At 41.8% G+C, this 19,751-nt stretch overlaps 1 protein-coding gene across 2 annotated transcripts in view; it reads right to left on the reverse strand.

The window, feature by feature from the left end:
• Nucleotides 1-19,751, reverse strand: part of OXSR1 (oxidative stress responsive kinase 1) — a 93,140-nt gene that overhangs the window by 40,319 nt on the left and 33,070 nt on the right. For both annotated transcript variants that reach the window (XM_052807666.1, XM_052807655.1), the window contains exon 4: nt 9,568-9,709. In XM_052807666.1, the coding sequence (XP_052663626.1) occupies nt 9,568-9,709 (142 nt within the window). The remainder of the gene's footprint in view (nt 1-9,567; nt 9,710-19,751) is intronic.

Consider the following 19,751-nt stretch of genomic DNA (forward strand, 5'->3'; position numbering starts at 1 on the left):
ATGCAATTACTGTTTGTTACAGTGCTGTACTTAACTCTGCAGAGCTGGACCCGGGAACATCTCCCAAAGCTTGAAGGTCTTCCAATGGCAGAGAGCTGGCAAAGCAGCTTCCATACCCCTCTCTCCAGCCTCCCTGCTGAGGCAGGCATAAGCAGGGGGAAGAGAGAGCCAAGTCCACAGCTTGCTTCATCCCTGCTCATCCACAGCCCTCTCAGCAGGCCCTTGCGGCCACTGGCAGCCAGGACCAGCAGCGGCAGCCAGGCTGCTATAAATTACAGTGGGGGACCAGCCCAGCGACACGCTTTATTGCTCAGGATCAGGGAAGCACAGCAACTGCTTCTACCCTCCTCTGAGCTGCTCTGCCAGCTGCTGGGCCATGGTGAAAGATGAGGGCCTCAACGCAGGAGCTAAATGCCAGCAGCACGAGGCAACTCATTATTTACTCCGAGTCTCATAAACAGTAGATGCATTTTTAAAGCCCCAACTTCATAGGGGCTAGGTAGGCAGGAATATTTAAGGGCTTTTTAACTGTCATTTTAATGTCTGGAGAAGGTTAGACGAATAATCCAGTGTTATCAGCAATTTTTAAAAGTTCTTTTTGGTTCTTTTAAGCAGCGTGAAGCAAGGCTTTGAAAGGCAGAAGTGACTGACAGACTGGCTTTGCAAACAGAGGGGTGTGTAGGCAAAGCCTACTGGAAAGGATTGTCAGCTTCCAACAAGACAAGCTATACAAGTACATCGAGTACTTGTTTTCTCCATACCCTACCCTTAACTTCCAGGCAGATCACACTCAGCGCAGTGAAGAGACCTCTTGGGAGAGATAACTGCACCCGGTCTCCTGGCATAGGCAAACAGAAACCCCAGTAAGGGCCACATGAGAAATGAATCTCCCATTGTACTTTACTTTAGCTAAAACATAAAACACGTTTCAGAGGATCCACAATGCACTTGATAGGTACAATTCCTCCTGATCGTTTGCCCTCCAACGCTGCAGAAGTAGACTGCTGCTTTAAGTAGAGGGTTTGGGGCCCAAAAAACCATGACTCAGAAATTTGATTCATTTTAGGTTAAGTCGCTATGTCAGCTCAGACAAGGAAGGGCACACCAAAGAAAGCTGCAGGACATCCTCCCGAAATTCACTCTGTCATCTTAGTTATCTGAATAGCTCCAGGGGCTGGTAAGATGCTGAGGCAGTGAAGAAAGAGTTGCAGACCTTAGGCTAACTTGGTGCGAGTCTCCAACATGAAGACAGACAGCAAGCAGTGTGTCACATCACTTACTGCATTCCTGTCTGTCACACAGTCGCTGTTATCACAGCGCCTACAACTTTCCTTTATCTCAGCAAATTATGTCCAGCTTACACTTTTTGTTCCTGTGCCAACTTCATCTTTGATGGTTTCGTGCTCTCATTAATTCCTTCTCTTCCCACGTGTTTACAAGCCTAACGATGGTTAAAGGGAGGCATGGTTCAATGACAGATCCTGTCTGCCTTGGACTTTACCTCCCATCCAACATCATGCCTCCAGCCCAGTGCTCAGGTAACCTCAACTACACACCAGTGTGGGGGAAGTTGCTCCAGTTAAAACCACAACCTTAAAAAACAGCTTTCAGACAGATCAGCTCCTTCAGCCAGATAATAAAGTACTACAAACACTAGACCTAGCCCTATCTCCCAACGTGGAGACTACCTAATCATACCAACCCTCATGGCCTCACTTCTTCCTCCTACAAAAGAGGCTGTTGCTTCACGTATTCACCCCAATGCACATCATTGTTGTAACATCAGCTTATGGCAAGGTGGATTTGCCAAGCAGCTAGGGCTTCTGACAAGCTTCAGCCCTTCGACAGTCAATGCAAGAGAGAAGCTACATCTCTAATTTCATACACCACTTTTTAAAGTTTCCCCTATTCAGTCAGAACTTCATTTTTTTTTTTCTCTTGAATCCCCATTCAGGAAAGGGCCCTACCCAGCAGGCTTTAAAATCAAGTTTTCATACCATTGAACAGCAGCTAAAAATGTACTAGGATTTCTTCCACAAATTCACCTATTCAGCCCTTCCTTTTCCTGATCCTACTTCCTAAGGACTGCAGTGGGGACGAGGCACAAAGCTCCTTTAACAGCTGCTGCATGAAAAGCAACACACACAGCAAGCTCTGGAGTCACCCCTGGAGGCGCAGATATTTTTGGGAAGCCCTGACTTAGTCATTGGTAACAGAGGAAAATAGTCAAGTTATAACATGGCCTTATTTCAATGTTTCATGTCAAATTATTTAACATGCAAAGAGGTGGGCATGCTTCACGTGGCAATACTAGTGATGCATGCCACCATGCTGCAGTATCTCCTGCATGCTAAAACATGTTCCTAGTGTGCTCAGAAATAGGAATTTCCCCAAAACTACCACATGCAGATCACCCCAGTTTGAGTACAAGATGGATCAGGGAGCAGATGAAACAGGAAAGCCAGTGATTCACTCATCTCCCTGCCTTCACCCTGCCATGATGGAGAAATGAAAGTTCATTCCAGTAAACGCAATTAATTTGGATCAAATAAGGCCCCAAAACTCTGATATAGGGCAGCTCAAAAAGGTGTTCATTTCCAAGAGGCAATAAGCACCCCTGTTCTGGAGAAGCAGTATGTATATCTATACACACACAAGGTCCAAGGCATTCCACTACACAGCCAAGAGCCGTCCATATCTACAAAGCCACCCACAGCTCTTGCTCAGAAACGTTTGCAACATGACACAGAAGGAGAAATTCAAGACAACCAGGGCTTGCGAGAGACTTGCCAGCTCAACTTCCTTCTCCAAAATCTAGAAGATGACAGTTTTAAGTATGGCCAGCACAGGAAGAGGAAAGAAGATATCCTTATTTCATCCAGCTATTCCTATAAAATGGAGAAAGCAGTTATAAAATTAGGTATCTGTACAATGGAAACAGTCCTCCTGGCACTTGCAGTCTAATTTGGTTGATGCTTTCCAGGCTGCCATGATATGATAGATTTCTCTGTGGCAGTTCCCTATTTGTTGTCCTAAATGTGTGCGGGTTTTGTCTCGCTTTTGTTTTTGGAAGTATTAAGTTTTACTTTTCAAAGTTTTATAAGAACCCTGCAAGACAGGATATAATTTGATTTAGTAAACATGAAAAAATAATTTCTGATGCAGCCTCACAAAGTTTTCAGGAGTGCTTAATATGTTACCACGCAAACTTAGCAAGTGACCTTTTTCTCATGCTTTAGCATAAGACATGAATGAAAAGACTGCAGTGGTCTGAATAAATGCTTAAGGCATCTCCACATATGCAGCTTTTAGGATCTACAAAGGCCAGAAAATCTGCTGCATTACAACAGGGGACAATATTCAAAGCCATCTTTTTGCATTGGGTTATTCACTTGATGCATCACGGTAGAAAGGATGAACACCAGTGATTTAAACAATTACTCTACTGCTGGAAAGATGCTGCAAGAGCCTATACTGGGTGATCTAGTCCCAGTAATCGACACCAGGTAAAAGCAGTGACATGAGAAGGATGTCACAAACAGAGCGGTTGTTTGTACGTCCAAATGGCACTTGGTCTCTTCAAAGTCGAAAGCTAAGAGAGTCTGTTATATTTTCACCTGATACAATTAATGCTGCAGTGAATGAAGATTATTCCCCTGGAAACACATCAAATCCAAATACTCTTGACAACTTGGCAATTGCTAGAAACCGTACTACTTGAGTGCGCAACTCAGTCATGGATCACTGACCAAAACCTGTCATTGCTCTTGAACCTTTCAGAGATCACCCTGACCTCTATCTCCTGCTCTTCATGATATTTTTCCTGCTTCTCATCTCCACAAAACAAAGTGGGGAGAAAAACCTAAAAACTCATCTCCTTTTTAATGTGGTACATAGTAGTTGTACCAAAAAGTTGTTTTTCCCTTGGACTAAATTGAAATTACTTTGAGTAACTGCAGGACATCCAGTGACAAAGTCCAGAGACAGCACCTGGGTCCAAGGAGAATGACATGGGGACAGACACCTGAATGCAACAGTCATACAGCAACTGCTCAGCTTCAGGCATCACTCTGCAAGCCGCTACATGGACCCTCGTAACACACGGAGCCCCTGAGAATTGGAGTACTGACATTAGCCTGGAGCCACTGCAGGGCTCCCAGCACTCCTGTGCTTTCATCAGCAGTGATATTTACCATCAGAGTTTTAATTGCCAGGTTTTTAGCCTTTAGAGCAGACACTGTCTTTATCCACTTCGAGGAAAACTGTCTCCACAGGAGCTATTGTTTCTGGCTGTCTGCAGATTTGGGATTTACATCTGGTTCATATTTTCTCTCTGTAACCACAAGGAAACTTTTTTTTTTGTTAAACAATGAGTTTCTGGATGATGCAGTGGAAGAAACAGCCACCAGGAGAACATGCTGGTTCACTAAGCCACCACAACATGCCCCAGTCTGACTGCTGCGTACAGAGTGGAGATTCATTGGTCCTTGTGCCCTTGGCGCTGCACAGCAAGGTGTTTATTTGGGGGAACAAATTGCCCAGTACCATCTAGAGCAGCATCTTTTCTTCCTTCCCACCAAGACATCCAAGAGTAACATTTCTATTGTTCTGGCTACTGTTTACAAGTGAAAGCTTTAAAATTTATACTACCTACCTCTAAAGGTTACTTGTGCCCATGCTGTACTACGAGGGAGAAGAGACCAAAGTACACTTCTCTTGAGTATAAAATTCCACTTCCCACAGCTGAGCAATAGCTAGCTTTCAAATTACTAGTCTCCTGTCTTAAAATCAAACTGGCAATTAGAGATGAAAGGGTCCACATCCCATTACCCATTCCTCAATCCTCCCCTACTAAACTTCAGTTCCAAAATGCACTCCCCAAAACAAGATTATAGCCCTGTGGAGAGGAGGGCTGTGAAGTTCTCCTACAGTATTGCTACAGAAACAAAAAAGTACAGTATTTCAGTCATCAAAATAATCAGAGGCATACTGGAATCCAGTTTAACCACAATAGCTGCCAGCACAGCTATCGATACATTAATCAGCTACATGAAAATTAAGCTTGAATCCTGTAGGACAGCTGAGTTCTGCCAAAATATATCTATCAGCTCCTTCATCCGAAATCCGAAACTCGCTACTGGAGGAGCGCTCCTGCAACCCCCCCCAAGTGTTGGTGATGTGTATGTGCTCACAGAGGCATCCTTTTTTCAGAAATTATTTTCTCTTAATATAGGTAGAAGAGGCAGACAATTAAACTTTGATCCTGTGTCAAAAGCATCCTAAGGTCCAAAAAAATAAGCTAATATATGTAGCATAAAAACACAGCAAGCATATTGTTTCCAGGGTGTCTTCAAAGCAACGTTCAAACAGCTGCCACAGCACCCTGCTGCCCCACACTCAGAAAACTGATTTTGAAAAGACACCAAAAAACCCCTGAAACATTCTGTATGGGGGCACAAGCTGATCTAACTCAGCATATCAAACATGCTATTGCACCTCCCACCCCCTAAGTAGAGCAGCAAACAAATTAACAGGTGGATCACTGCCACACCAATATTTCAAGTGCACGCAACCCTAAACCACTTCCTAAGCTTTTTTGTTTTTTACAAAAAAGCATACGAGTATCACATTTATTATCCTGCAATAGGAGAATCTGATTATATTTGAGCAGCATATCATTTCACCTGGACTAACCGAAATATTCAGTTACACAACAGCTAATCATGAACAGAAGATAAGCTCAGAGATAAAAATAGGGAGAAAGACAGAGAGACCTTGCAACAGTTAATCAGCATGATTCATTTGTCAGACTGCCATAAAGAGCACCACCTGAAAAAGCCTTGAACTTCCCTCCAACAAGTCTTTTTAAGCAATAAAACCCCTTGGGTTGGTTTTACTTTAGTTTTATTTTCAAGTCATTCATCAAACTCCTGCTAATCCCCAAATACACAGAGAAATCAGAGTCCAAATGGGAAAGAGGTGCAACATACCCTGTGTGTCACCCAGACAAGATTAGCCCAGGAGCAACCCCTCGCAGCACGTCAGTCTTGCTTGACTTCCATAAAAAAAAATGTGTCCGAGCAGATTCCTGCAGGACAGCTTCATCCGAAGGTTTCTGAGGCTGGCCCTCTGTCCTCAGCACACTGGCTGGTGCCCAGGTATTTAACTCACTTAACATGAGCCGGATCACTAGGATTTCAAATTGTCATTGGGATCACCATGCTACACAGAAAACCGCAATGGGGACAGTGGCAGCTGCCACAGGAGAGACGGCCAGGGACAGGCACATGGCAAGAAGGCAGAGAGCTGCCAACTCCGAGATACAGGAGGCAGTGGTGATTTTGGAGGAAGACAGAAATCATTTGTAATCATTACCTTGGTATAGAGTGTTTCATGAAAATAAAACTGATTCTGCCTTCTCCTTTGTCTTTTCCATAAGGCCTCAGACTCTGTCCCCAACAGCCCTTGCAAGACAAATGCAAAAAAATATCGCTTTGGACGTTGCGGAAGACCTAAGCATTTGCGGCTGAACAATGGCATCTATTCAAGTCTCAGCCTTGCTCTGGCTGTTAATTAGGAAAGTAAACAAAAAAAAAAATTATAATTTAAGCCTCCACTAGATATTTGGCTTTCTAATCTCCTCTAGAGAATACTGTCAAGCTACTCTCCTGTCCAAAGCAGGGATTTACACTTCCACACGAAGCCAGCTCCCCAAACCTTAATTGGAAGTGGCATTAAGTTCAAGGCAGGCTTACGCAGAGTAAGATTCAGCAGCAGCAGAATTTCATTAAGGCAGTCTTCCACGTGTTAACTTAATTTACCCATTTAAGATGATGCATAATTTAAAAGTATCGAGCAGCGCCACTGTCAGACATATATTCTCTGAACTCACTGATGATTTACAGCAGTAGCAAGCTGTCTCTGCTTCAGGTCAACAGCACCCACAAAATTACATCTGGGTCCAGATATTCATCCTTCAGGCTTTGCCATCAGCCTGGTTGTCCAACTTCAGATGTGCTAATTACATTCATTCACCCATACTGTGTCTCCAACTTCATTGTTTTCTCCTAGGTGTAATACAAATGGAGTTGGGATATTTTGTGTAACCAGCTTAACACTTTGCTCTGCTGGATGGCTGCTTGCTTTGGGTTGGCTGTTCCAGGTCTAACCCAAGCCCTTCAATTTTGACCCTTTACAGCTGATCTTGCTTTGGCCTGAAGTTCACCCCAACCGCAGCTGCCCCACATTGCAGACATTATATTCAGCAGTTCAGCCATCACCTGATGCGGTTTCCTTTAGAGCCAGATACTTTAAGATGACCCAGGGGACCAAAGTTTAGTTATTTTAAACACTTCCTCTCAGAGCATCTCTGGCACAACTGCAAGATTTCCACCTGCCTTTCCCATTAGGCATGACCAATAATACGACCCTTAGCGTTAAGCAAAATGGGAAAACCATACAGATATTCCTATGTATGAGGAAAGGTCCCATCTGCACTACAACTTTAAACTGTGTATTTCTCAGTGTACACACATCTGGATAAAATATGCAAGACAGCACGATTAACTCCATCAAGGAAACATGTTTCATCCCTCAAAGGCATGTAAGCTTCCTTTCTGCCAACAGCTAAAAACCCATCCTTTGCATCACAGGTAGGAAACTACACAACTTTCTGTATCGTGAATATTACCACTTCTCCAAATTTCCCAGACCACCATGCCCCAATACAATGAGGTAATCCAAACGCATTTTTCTGATAAATCATTACACAATTGTCAGAGCAGCCCCAAAATTTAGGGATGCAACAAATGCAAAGTAGCTGACACACAACCACAACATTAAGCTGCAGCGATGACACAGCTTTGATCTCTTTGCTGAAGTTCCCTAAATATGGGCAAAATGCTTCAACGAGCAGGACAAGAATGGTCACAGCAGGTTTGGTTCAGTCCGCTTCCGAATGATTCAATATGAATCACATTTTCTTCAGACCAAGCAGTTTGAACTTTCTGTGAACATCATATTTTTGCTGAGTGCAGTAAAAAAGCCACACCCCACACATGAATATATCCTCTATAATCTTTACCACAATTACCAGTTTTGCTTTTTCACTACAGCAAGTCAAATGGAGAACCACCTCTCTTTCAATACAGAAATCACTGTGACATCTTCAGAAAAACTGAAATGTTAACAGGTTACTGCTGCTTTAACATACATATTTTGATTTCATTAGACCAGAAGATGAACCAAATCAGCCAAGCAAATCAACTGCAAGTCATAGATGAACATGGTTTTGTCAATTACTTATGGCAAGGGTGAAAAATTACCACATGCTCAGCAAGTTAAGTTGGTCTATTACTTTACTCTAAATTCCCAGAGCTGCCTGAAGTCTTATCTTTAAAAAACAAAGTTAAGCAACTAGCAATGAAATCAAAACTGTCTTCAATGAAGACAACCATTCTTGTTAAATCAGAATTTTAATGGAGACTGGAAACCGAAATCTGAGACTTCTTTCAGGGAAAAGAATTCCACCAGAACTGTTTCCAACTATTTTTTTCTTTTTAACCCAAAATAACCTATCAAAGCCAGTCAGTTTGACTAAAAATATGAAATAAATATTTCTTGGATTTTCTAATTAAAATAACATTTTGGCAAAAAGAGTTACCTCTTCTTCTGCAGCTGTCATAAGAGGACAGAAACTTACTCCAGCACAGCAGCAGCAATGCTTTTAATGGCATTGTACCAGAAGACAGCCGAGCTCACAAAATTCCCAAGAAAGAAGAGGCTGTTGTTCCCAGCAGCAGTCTGTGGCTGGGATGATGTATATTACCCGCAAGTAGTATACTCTATTTTCAGCACATATTTAGGATTACAAATCTCATTCTTTTTAACAGCAGAACATACTGACTTAGTATCCTCTCTTTCTGAACTACACCACACCTTGACAACAGGGGAGAGGAAAACATGATTTAAAAATATCTCCCAAACGACACAGCAGCACAGAAACCCACACATTTCAGTGATCCATCAAATCACAGGCCATTAGTTAACTGGGTTTTGCCTACAGAGGTTTTTCCACTAATTTTGTTTCCATCTTTTTTTTTTTTTAATTAAACTACCCAAATTCAAATTTCATGATGTTGATCTTGCAGCTAGCCTTAAAAAAAAAAAAAAAAGGGCAAGAATGGCTTGAAGGGTTCCTTATTAAATTGCTCAACACTTCCTATGCAGTGCTCTTGGTCATTTATAGCTCTGCAAGAAACAAAACCAGCTGAAGTTTTCCAGCTCCAACAACTATACTTCACAGCTGGATGTTGACATTTGGGAAGAGGTTCTCTATATCAGAACTTTCAATACCCCAAAGTTTACCCAAACTTGACCTAGTCATAGTATTTCCTAAAGCAGCAGCAACTATATAGACATTTAAATTCTGAGTTTTGATTAAGGTCCCACCTTTACTTTCCTCCTTCCATGCCCTCAGAGCTCGTTGTGGGATGAGACTGCATGTGCTCAGCTACTCTGTTTCAGTGACACACATTTCAGGACAAAGATGAGAAAAATGAAAAATACCTGTGGATTTGTCCGTTTTTATGCAGGTAGTCCAGCCCCTCCAGCACCTCCTTAAGGATTGTGGCTATACAGGCTTCATCCAGGACACCAGTCTTGTGTTCTCCTTTGGCCACAATGTGCTTTATAATATCCAAAACAGAGCCTAGAGAGAAAAGAGTTAAACACATTAGTTTAAACTAGAAGAACTGATCCACAGCTAAGTGTACTTTATAATCACTTAATACACAAGTCCAAGGAATTCATTGGGAGGTGAAGCAACGATGGTCACGATCAAAGTCAGCACCTGAAGTCTTTGCTGCAGGAAAGCAGAGGCAACGATGCATGCCTCACACATGAGTCTTACAGGGGTGCAGATCTTCAAGGTAGGCTGTAAAATCCCTGTGCTCACAAGTAACCGAGAAGTTATTTGAACAAGCCAAAATGTAAGGTATACATACACAGGACTCTTGGAAGGTTAAGTAGATACCGATGCTACAGCTGTTTTAGTACTGAGTAGTGGAGAAGCAGGAGGGGGAAATGGAAAAAGCAGGGCGCTGCCAGGACTCACAAGCCGAAGGCAACAAGCTTGATAAAATTAGACTCTCTTTTTTAGCTCTTACAAACTCTGTGCAGAGGAATAGCAGGAAAAATCTAATATGTTAACAGATGACACAGCCCTAACAGAAAAAAAGTGGAAATAATTAAATAGAGAACAAATGAGGCTGAATTCTGACAGCAAGTCACTTCTTCACTGTGTACAAAACTGGAACAGCTTAGATCCTTCCCTAGAAACATCAAGCTTAGTCTCTCTCCCAACCATGGTGTGAATTACATCATCTTGCATGACCAACCACACTTTATAGAGCAAACCACCTTTGAATTGCGCTCAGGAATAAACAGAATCAATGACTAGTAACACGCCTCCCATGCAAGGTCCTGTTTTCATGATATATTGGGTACTGTATTCTTGATATTTGCATCTGGACTGAAGACAGTCTTCTCAGAACTGTATTTTTATTGCTCCGGCATGGGATGTCTAAGCCTGTTTCCAGGCCTGTGCTATTTAGCCCCTTCGAACTTGGGTTTCTATGGTTTAATGACTGGATAGTCAGCTAGTAGGATTTTTACAGCTATGGGCACAAAGCAATGTCACCAGTACTGGGAAGTTCTTAAGGAATGAGAAAAGCAGGCACGACTGCAAAACAAATTCCAGCTTTGATTGTCTTTGAACAGTAAGCTTCCAGGAAAAGAATAATTCAGTACTAACTCAGCTAGTTTAGAAAAGCTGAGTTAAAAGTTTTAGAAAAGTTTGGAAAAGTTCATTCTTCCTAACTCGCAATCAAAAAAACTGTAAGAGAAAACATTTTTTTGTACATGAAGAACAGCAAAAGCTGAGAAACTTACTCTCATGAGTTTGGTCAATGGGGAAATTACAAGTTCCACCTTGTAAATTTTTGAAGCAAACAGAAAAATACAGTGGACATTTTTGGGTTAGGTTTTTTCTTCTTTTCATCCTTCAGGTTCAGGTAGACAAAAAACCCTTCCCCCTTTAAAATTTATTTTATTAGCTATCCTATTTGAATTTCTAGGCCAAAACAATTGCGCGGATAGGTTTTTGCTTAGCAAAGTATTTTATTTTTGGATTCTCACGTGAAAGCAAAAAGGCTTGCAAGGTTTGAATACGAACACTATGTGGAAAGGCTTGTTTTGCACAATTCAAACTGCACAGGAAACAATTACATGGGTGCATGGTGTCCCTTGGTTTGTGGGAAACGGTATGTGCTGAGTTCATCTAACAGCTTGCTGCAGTCAGGAGAGCCACTATTCCCCACTCTGCCGAGCTGCACACTTTCCATCTTCTCTGGCCCACCAGCACCAGTCCTCACACTGTACACCAAGCCACCCCCTAAATCCACCAAAAAAAATAAACGGGGGCAGGGAGAGGCAGGCTATGTTTGGTTGGTAGGGAGCATAACCTCTGAACAGATGCGTTTCAGAGCCAATGAAGAGGAAAAGGAGGGTAAGAAGGAGGGAGAACACATTTGTGAATGGGGGAGGAAACCCCTTTTGTCAGCAGCAAGTGATTAGACCAGCTCCCTGGCTGCCCTGAAGGGCACCTCCAGCTTCCTCTTACCTTCCTCTTCCCAAAAAACCTTTGCCTGGTTAAAGGTATTTGCAGAAGACACAATCTTAACACACAGACAGTAACAAAATAGAAAAAAACCAAGGAAAATTAAGAAATATAGAAATGAAGTTGCATAACATCCCCCCAACATTTTATACAAGAATACTCTTAGCAGTGTTCAGCCTTCCTTTACCCTATCCAAGCACAGAAACACACTCATCTTCAGTGAGTTTTGACACACATCTTAGCTACTTAGCCAAAGGTTTCACCCAGTCGTAACTCAGGTTGTTTTGACATACGCTGGACTTCCTGCATGGGACCAAGATTACCTCTACCGAATGAGACTGTAAAACCCCAGACATCAGAGTATGGTCCTCTTCACTGAAATCTTGCCTTTAGGTTCTAGAGTCTGAGAAAAGGATCCTCTGTTTTGTGTCATGAGGACTCACCTGGGATTCAGCCTGTCACGCATTCATATTTGAAAAGTACGTGCTTACAAGCCTCAATGCTTCTTATTTTGGACAAGAATTTTTGTGACACCTAAGAAAAAACCCACTCTACTTTCACTGTTCAGGTTTTTCCTCTCAAATGTGCCTTTATCTGAAGAACAAACTGTCATTTGTTTTAGAAGTCCAGTGAAAATATGTGGTTCTCCACGTACTCGTTTTGTCCTCTTTCCACCCACAACTCTGTTAGCAGACTTTGTTCACAAACATTTCCCTTCTCCTGCAAAGGGCTCAGGGAACATGAGGAGGCAGATCATATGGTGCTCAAATTCATTCAGTCAAAAAATCCTGTATTTAGCCATGTTAGAGGTTGTATTTAACCCAGAAAAGGGGGTGGGGGTTAGACAGACAAGAGGTTAAGCACAGAGCCAGCCTTCGTCGTGAAAAGGCTGATTCACACCCATACTATATCTGCTCCCAGTCTAGCCTAGCACTTTTTAAGCACATTTTTTAAAAACCACTTTCACATTGAGATGTTCAAAGAAGTGGAGGAATTTGCCAGTCTTCTACAGAAAGGAGAACAGCAAAAAGGCTATCAGCAAAATGCTTAGTTCAGGAAACAGCAGAAAAGCAACCCAAGAGACACCTTCCTGTTGAAGAATGTGTTATTTGGATCATCCCCACTTAGTTTGCGCGGGGGGGGGAGGGGGGAGTTTTGCTACTGGCACCGCAACACAATAAAGTCGTGATTTTTTCCACCTCACAAATCAGTAAGTTTGGGAGTTGGTACTGACTCCCAACTCAATTGCAACTTCATAAAGCACAGCACCACGGAATACAAAGAACGAAGCCAAGCTGCATTTCCACACACTGCTTCGTGCTGCATTCAAAGTCTTCTGGGATTCTGGCTCAGAAAGCCTGACATGGAACAACCCATGTCAGATCCCCAGATCCAATACCCAGACCCCCAAAGAGAAACCCACAGCTAAGCACAAAGCTACTTTGAAAGCAGAAGTCACGGGAATTTAGCTATTGAGGAAAACACTTTCTGCTAGAAGATAGAGATTGGATTTCAGCATCAGCCTGATAAATTCAATGCAGAGTTGTTCCCAAGGTTCTCAGTTAAGCATGTGACACACTTACTAGGGTAAGACCTCTACTGCCTTAGGATGTAGAAAAATTTTCTCACTTACAACAACTGTGTTACACTCAAATAATAGATTAGCAGATCAGAGCCCTATCCTTTGCCTAAGGGGAAAAACGACCATTCTGCACAAAGTGGCCTGTTCCTGACCCAGCAATACATTAACTGCTAGAAATTAACTGGAAACGAATTCAGCTGAACTGGAACCAAGATCCCATCTACACAAGAGCATGTGCTTTACAGACTGATCATACTGTTTCAAAACATTATGATTCCAGATACAGTCAGTTTCTGAGCCAGCTTCCAAACCAGTTTAAGAATAACTGTGGAAGTGAGAGTACATCTGAACATAGTTAGATCTCTGCTTAAATGCAGTTTCGATATGATATGGATTTGTGCTCCATGTGCAAACTGTTCAATCTCATTGTGTAAGACAAAAAGTCTTCCATAATCTAGTGGCCAGAAGATGAGGTTCACACTGAAAATAAGGCACCCAACTCCATATTAGAGAACAGTTACAAGATTTTCAAGAGGAAAAAAAAATCCATTACAATGTCTTTAAAAAAAATTTTTAAAAAAAACATTTGACTCCTCCCTAGAATACAACTTCCATTTTAGGTAACGCTGTGAAGTACTCTGGTGTGTATTATATATGGCACTAGGTTTGATTACAACAGTTCCCTCCTGATTTTTCTCATTAGAAATGCATGAGTAGAAGCTACAGATACACAGAACAGGAGGGTCTGCCTAAGTGAGAGAGAAAAAGAAATTAAGTTTGGCTGAGGCTGACTGCAAAGCTCTTCTAAGCCCAGAAGGGGAAGCATATCAGGAAAAGACAAGACAGAGAGAAGAGTCATAACTGGAGCCTAAATGTAAATATAAATAATGCTGTCATTAATAAGGATGTTTAAAGAAGTCTGGTCATGAGCAACTGATCTCAAAGCCAAACAGAAGACAAAAGAAAGGAGAGGACATTTAGAGATTGATGCGGAAAAAATGTGGCTATAAACAAATTCCTGCCCATCAAATATACACTGTACAGCACACCAACAGGAAGCCTACAAGATATTATGCAATCTGATAAAGCATTTAGCATTATTTATCATTCATCATTAATTAAAGTGTCTCAGTATATTCTGACACCAATCACAAACTGTATTACATCTACTTAGTAAAGCACAATCTCTCAGTTCCAACTGTTCAGCAATTGGAAGTGGTTTTCTGCTCAAACTCACCAGCTTCCTAGACTGCTCTGAAAGCTGCTAATGTAATAGCTCCTCGTGACAGCAGAAATCACCAGGATCTAGCTGTACATAGACTTACCGTCACCTGATAAAACCCAGCCTGTAACTACTGCAGGTCAAAGACAAACATGCAGCGAGCAACTTTTTCTCGAGTCCTTACTGCTCACACCAGTTCTGCAGCCAACAGACTGATGTCTGTCTGGCTTCACAAATGGAACAGACATCCCATTGCTCCTTCCACTGCACCCCAGCAGTGAAGAGCAGGAAGCCCCACAGTTCCCCTTTCCCATTTTTACATGGCTAGAGAATATCCGATTAGGCCTGACTCAATCCACAGAAGCCAGTTCCAACTTTCCAGAAGCAAGTAGTTGATTTCCACCCACGATGGCAGTATCTGAGCAATGAAGACACAAGAAACCTACGGGCAGGCCAATATTCTGAATTTGTAAGAACGGGATATTCAGGGTTTGTATATTGACATCAGGCAGACCATTTGCAATGGACTGTCTTGAAACCTAGTAAATATAGTCCTGTCTTGCACTCCACACATGTACCCAGTAAAACTGTCTCCTTCAAAACCCTGTACTATGAGCTACTCCAGTGTTTTCTTCAACAGCAAATGAGATTAAAAGGAGTTCCATGGTTCACCACCTCCCTGCTGTGCCAATGCATCTGCTTACGAAGCCACACTGTAAATGAGATCACTGCAGTAATTGGTAATCCAGTTTTCCAGGCAGGGTGGAGACCAAGCAGCCAGCAACTTCTTAAACCAGCTTTGCTGCTGGAGAAAATTTTTGTGTAATCACACCCTCGGGGCAAGAAGTCCTAATTGTTCCACTGATTCAGTTTCAACAGCAAGCCACTGCAAACATCGATGCTTCCTGTTCCAAATCCAGAGCTCGTTTCTTTGACCTCACCTACATCAACAAGCACATGTAATGGCATTTAGGAAGCCTGCTTCTGATGTTCCTCCTCAGGAGAGGAAGAAAGTATCCACGTGACAGTCATCAGCCATGCTGCTTAATGCTTCAGAGCATGGGGCTGACATGGAGAAGGGTATGAAAACCCAAGCAAAAAGGAAAGCTTGTTTAGAACAAGATCACAGATAAATGCAGGGCTATTATGGCTGGAATTTTACATGCCCCCAGAGGCAAAAGAAATGTACAGCAGAGCTAGTTGCTGTGGGAACCGCATCTTTCATGTTATACTATAACCTAAGTGACAGGACAAAGATACAGGATAAGTTAAATGCAAAGAAAACTCCTCCTTTAAATTTCTCTGGCAAGCAGAACAAGAAAGTTTAATACTCTAAATTTCCAACAAAAAAAGCAGGTAACAGTACCCACATTGATTTGCCATTTAGAGGCCTGGCATAAATAGGCTGGAAAACAGTACTGGGGATCACTACACAATTTTGTGAGAATCAAGATCTGCCCCAAACCTGATGGACACTGATGCTGAACATGCTGCATCTTTGAGAACTGGGAGTTGGCAGGATTCATTGCTGCTTCTTTTAAGAGATTTCAGCAGAAGCCAGCAGTTCGGTGAGCCTGATTTGCCATCAGAGCCAAGAATTAAATCTGCATCTTGTCAGCCTCTGACAAACAGAGGAAGAAAACGCAAAAGAAGGAACAGCTGCTTGGATTCAGTACTTCTGGGGCTGAGGAATACAGATACAGCAAAAGAGCACTGAAGTAAAGGAAAGAACAAGTTATACAAAACAGAGGAAAAGACATCTAAGCAGATTGCTGGGGTTTCTGCTTTTAAAGTTTCTTAACCCTGGATAAACCACCTCAGTACAGAGGGAGAGTTAAGGAAACTTCCGTTTCTTGCCTCCTTCCCTCTAGAGGGCTTGCATGGATGCATAAGAAATATGACAAGATAAAGGCAGGAAGAAAGATGATACAATAAAGGGGGCAAAACAGCTTATTGCAGTTGAGACTGAGACATTTATAGGAGAAAATCTGAAGACAAACTATTTTTTCCATGCTTTTCCTATTATAGCTGGGAGTTGCAATGTATCTACACACTCCGCATTCTGCAATCATGTACAGTCCCTAGCATCTCCTGCTTCTGACTTAGCCCATCTTTAACTGTTTGAAATTGTGTCTCTACAAATAAAATTAAAACCACTCCAGATGTACTCAAATAGCATAGTGTTCTCCTAAAAAATAATTCAACATAAACACGAGGATTTCTATGAACCTGTGGCTTACGCTTTGATCATAACTCATTGCTGAATTAGGAGTGGCCAGATCACAGATTAACATGGTGGAAGTAGAACAAGATGTCCTATCTCCCTGGTGGAGACCTAAGACTTGCCACACCTCCCTTTTGGTCTGACTGAACTGCTGGCCAAGCACTTCATCAGATAATCAAGATCAAAGGTTGAAGTAAAGAGCTTGATTACATAACCTGAAAAAATTTTGGAAAGTAAAAGGTTTAACTATTTCAATACAGTAATCTCCTTAGATTTAATTAGGAGTCTTCGAGAAGGCAGAAGATCCAAGAGCCCTATCTGGAAATGTTTCAATATTTAAAAGATTTACAGAGTTTAAAAATATTTTGGAGGTCTCAACTGCTGTAGGCTAGGACAGTAAAAATTGTTGTGTGGTGTAGCAAGCCACCACAGACAGCTGTTTCATACAAGCAACTGTTTTCTAGAGTTAGCCACGGCCTTGGGTCACCTGTGAAATGAGAGCTCTTGTTAAAACCAGTGAGAATTTAGAGGAGCAAACAGGTCACAAGCAAAAAAAGCACAAGAACAAAAGGACAGCTGCTCCTCTTCCTACTAAAAAGCCACAGGAGTTAGAAAGTGGGACTGGGCTTCAGATGGCTTTAAAAAGGCATGAGTAAAATTCACGACAAGGAAATGCCAGCAGGACAAAGAGCAGGTCAGCAGTTGTCTAGAAATAGCCATTGGGAGTTTAGTTTGGAGTAACACTGGACCAAAAGGCTGGGGTGCCAAGTTGACATTGTTAAGCTTAGATCCCTACAAAGCGGTTTCGTTATTGGAGGAAAGGGTCTCAAATTTCTACCAAAGGGAACAGAAACAGCAGATACTTCACAAACCTGACTCAGACACATCACCAGATCTGAATGAGGGTGCCAGAGTAACTGGACACACCAGCACCTCTCATCACTACCAGCTGGACATCATCACAGCCACATTTCTGCCATCAGCAACAACTACGCTCTACATCTGCTTCAGTGTCAAATCTGCCAGTTCAAACTGCTTTCGGCAGTGACTTCAACCAGCCTGTCTGACTTGGCTCTGATGCAGATTAGCATTTTATGTGTTACTCCCCAACAGCTCACCAGTACATTACCTCCTTGCTGCTGACGGCTTTCAAAGGTGGAAAACAGTTATCTTCCACCAAGACAGTACTTGCAAAGCAGAGACAAATAGTTCAGTTTCAACAACAATGCCGGTCAGGCAAGTAAGCTACCTTTGAGCGTACTAGCTGGCTGCTCAGAGGAGCAAGGCACTGTTATCAGACAATAACGCTTCATGGATTTAGAGTATTTTCCCTTAGAGACATTTCTAAAATACTTGCCTATATGACTAGGTTAAGATTTCAACAAAATGACTGCAAACAGAAAATAGATTAAATTGCACTTACAACAATAACAACAACAACAACAACAAAAAGGCTTGCATTACAGACCAGTCTGTCTTGTGGGCTGTTTATCAAAGTAACAAGGTCAGTGTTAAGTAGGCTGAAATTAAAACTAGTTTCAGCCTGAAAACACATGCCAGCATAGACTGACACTGATGGAAGAGAAGCAGAAAGATCCTGAACTTTTACCCAGAAGAAATTCTCAAGTACAAGAGCCACAATCAACATGCAAATGGACATCAAAAAAGTTTTCATATGTGCTTACTGGGATATACAAGTCTCAGTCCATGCTCCCTGAATAGTTAGATGGAATGGAAGAGCTAGGCTGCAGCCTGTTAATTTTTTTTCCTTTCCGGTTTATAAAAACAGCTCAAAGGTTTTTCCTGTTGAGAAACTCAGATCATTATTTTTCCCACTGGATGACAGATGGCCACAAAACTAGCCACTTTATTACTGATAAGTAAGCTGAAAGAAATGAGAAGCAGTTTTAAAAGTGTCTCTTGTTACATAAATCACTCAGCCTAAAAACAACTGGAAATAGCCTCATTAAAAATGAATGAAAAAGCTCTTCAGTCAGAAAGCTCCAATAGACAAGTTTCTTCACCCATCTTCAAGATTGTCTTGTAGAATTTGCCTATGAAATCTAAAATGAGATTTCTGAAGCATAGCCATGAAAAAAGTATAAAGTGAAAACAGCTCAAAAATACCTCTCAAGGTATCCTCCTGCATAAAAAGTAGTGACAGGTCATTCTCAAAGTCCTTCCGTCTATTTTAGCAATTCCCCCAGACCCCAAATGATTCACTTTAAGTGAGAAAATTTAACACTGGCTCACAGAAATGTTAGGGGGGGGCAGGTGGGGTTACACTGCTACTAGTCCATCTTTTATTGTATGACCCTAGTCTTCAGCATATACAACAGAGTAAGCAGCAGTGAGATTTCATAGCACTACTTTACTGAAAGTACCCTACTTCATGCCAGAGCTGCACAAGGGTCAATTATCAGTCTGTATAACATAGAAGCCCATTCAGAGTGAATATTAAATGAAAAGCAGGTCATCATTCACATCACCAAGAGGCTGGTTCTGAAACAATGATTATTTTTCCAGAAATATTCCAGTGTGGTCTTTACATTTATGGTACATTGATAATGAAAAGATGGTCCATAGTTTGATTTTTTTCCCAGTGTACATACAAAAAAACAACACAAAAATGAGGACAAACAGAAACAACATTTGGAGGCTCAAGGATGAGCCTAATCCTGACTTGGTTCTGACAGAAAACCACTGTGAAAATACTAGCTAAGGCAGCTGTGCATTTTCTTCAAAGAGGTTGTGTACTCTCCTGAAAAAGGCGAAGAACATTGCTGCTGCCTCTCCTGCACCCCTGAAATGCTATTTCCTCATGTTGTGGAAACCTTCCCATAGATACACTTTTTATACACACAGCAAAACTACTTGCACTAAGCTGGCAAGGGATTCTTTTCTACACACAAACAGCCATTGTATCTTTAATGACCTGTTATATATCCCTCCAAGAAGAGAGAGGCTATTGCTTAATGACACATGAGCACATGAGACATTAAAAAACCTTTAAGACAGACTTAAGCTGGCATGAAATTTCATTGTC

Source organism: Harpia harpyja, chromosome 1, assembly GCF_026419915.1.
Source record: "Harpia harpyja isolate bHarHar1 chromosome 1, bHarHar1 primary haplotype, whole genome shotgun sequence".
NCBI lineage: Eukaryota > Metazoa > Chordata > Aves > Accipitriformes > Accipitridae > Harpia > Harpia harpyja.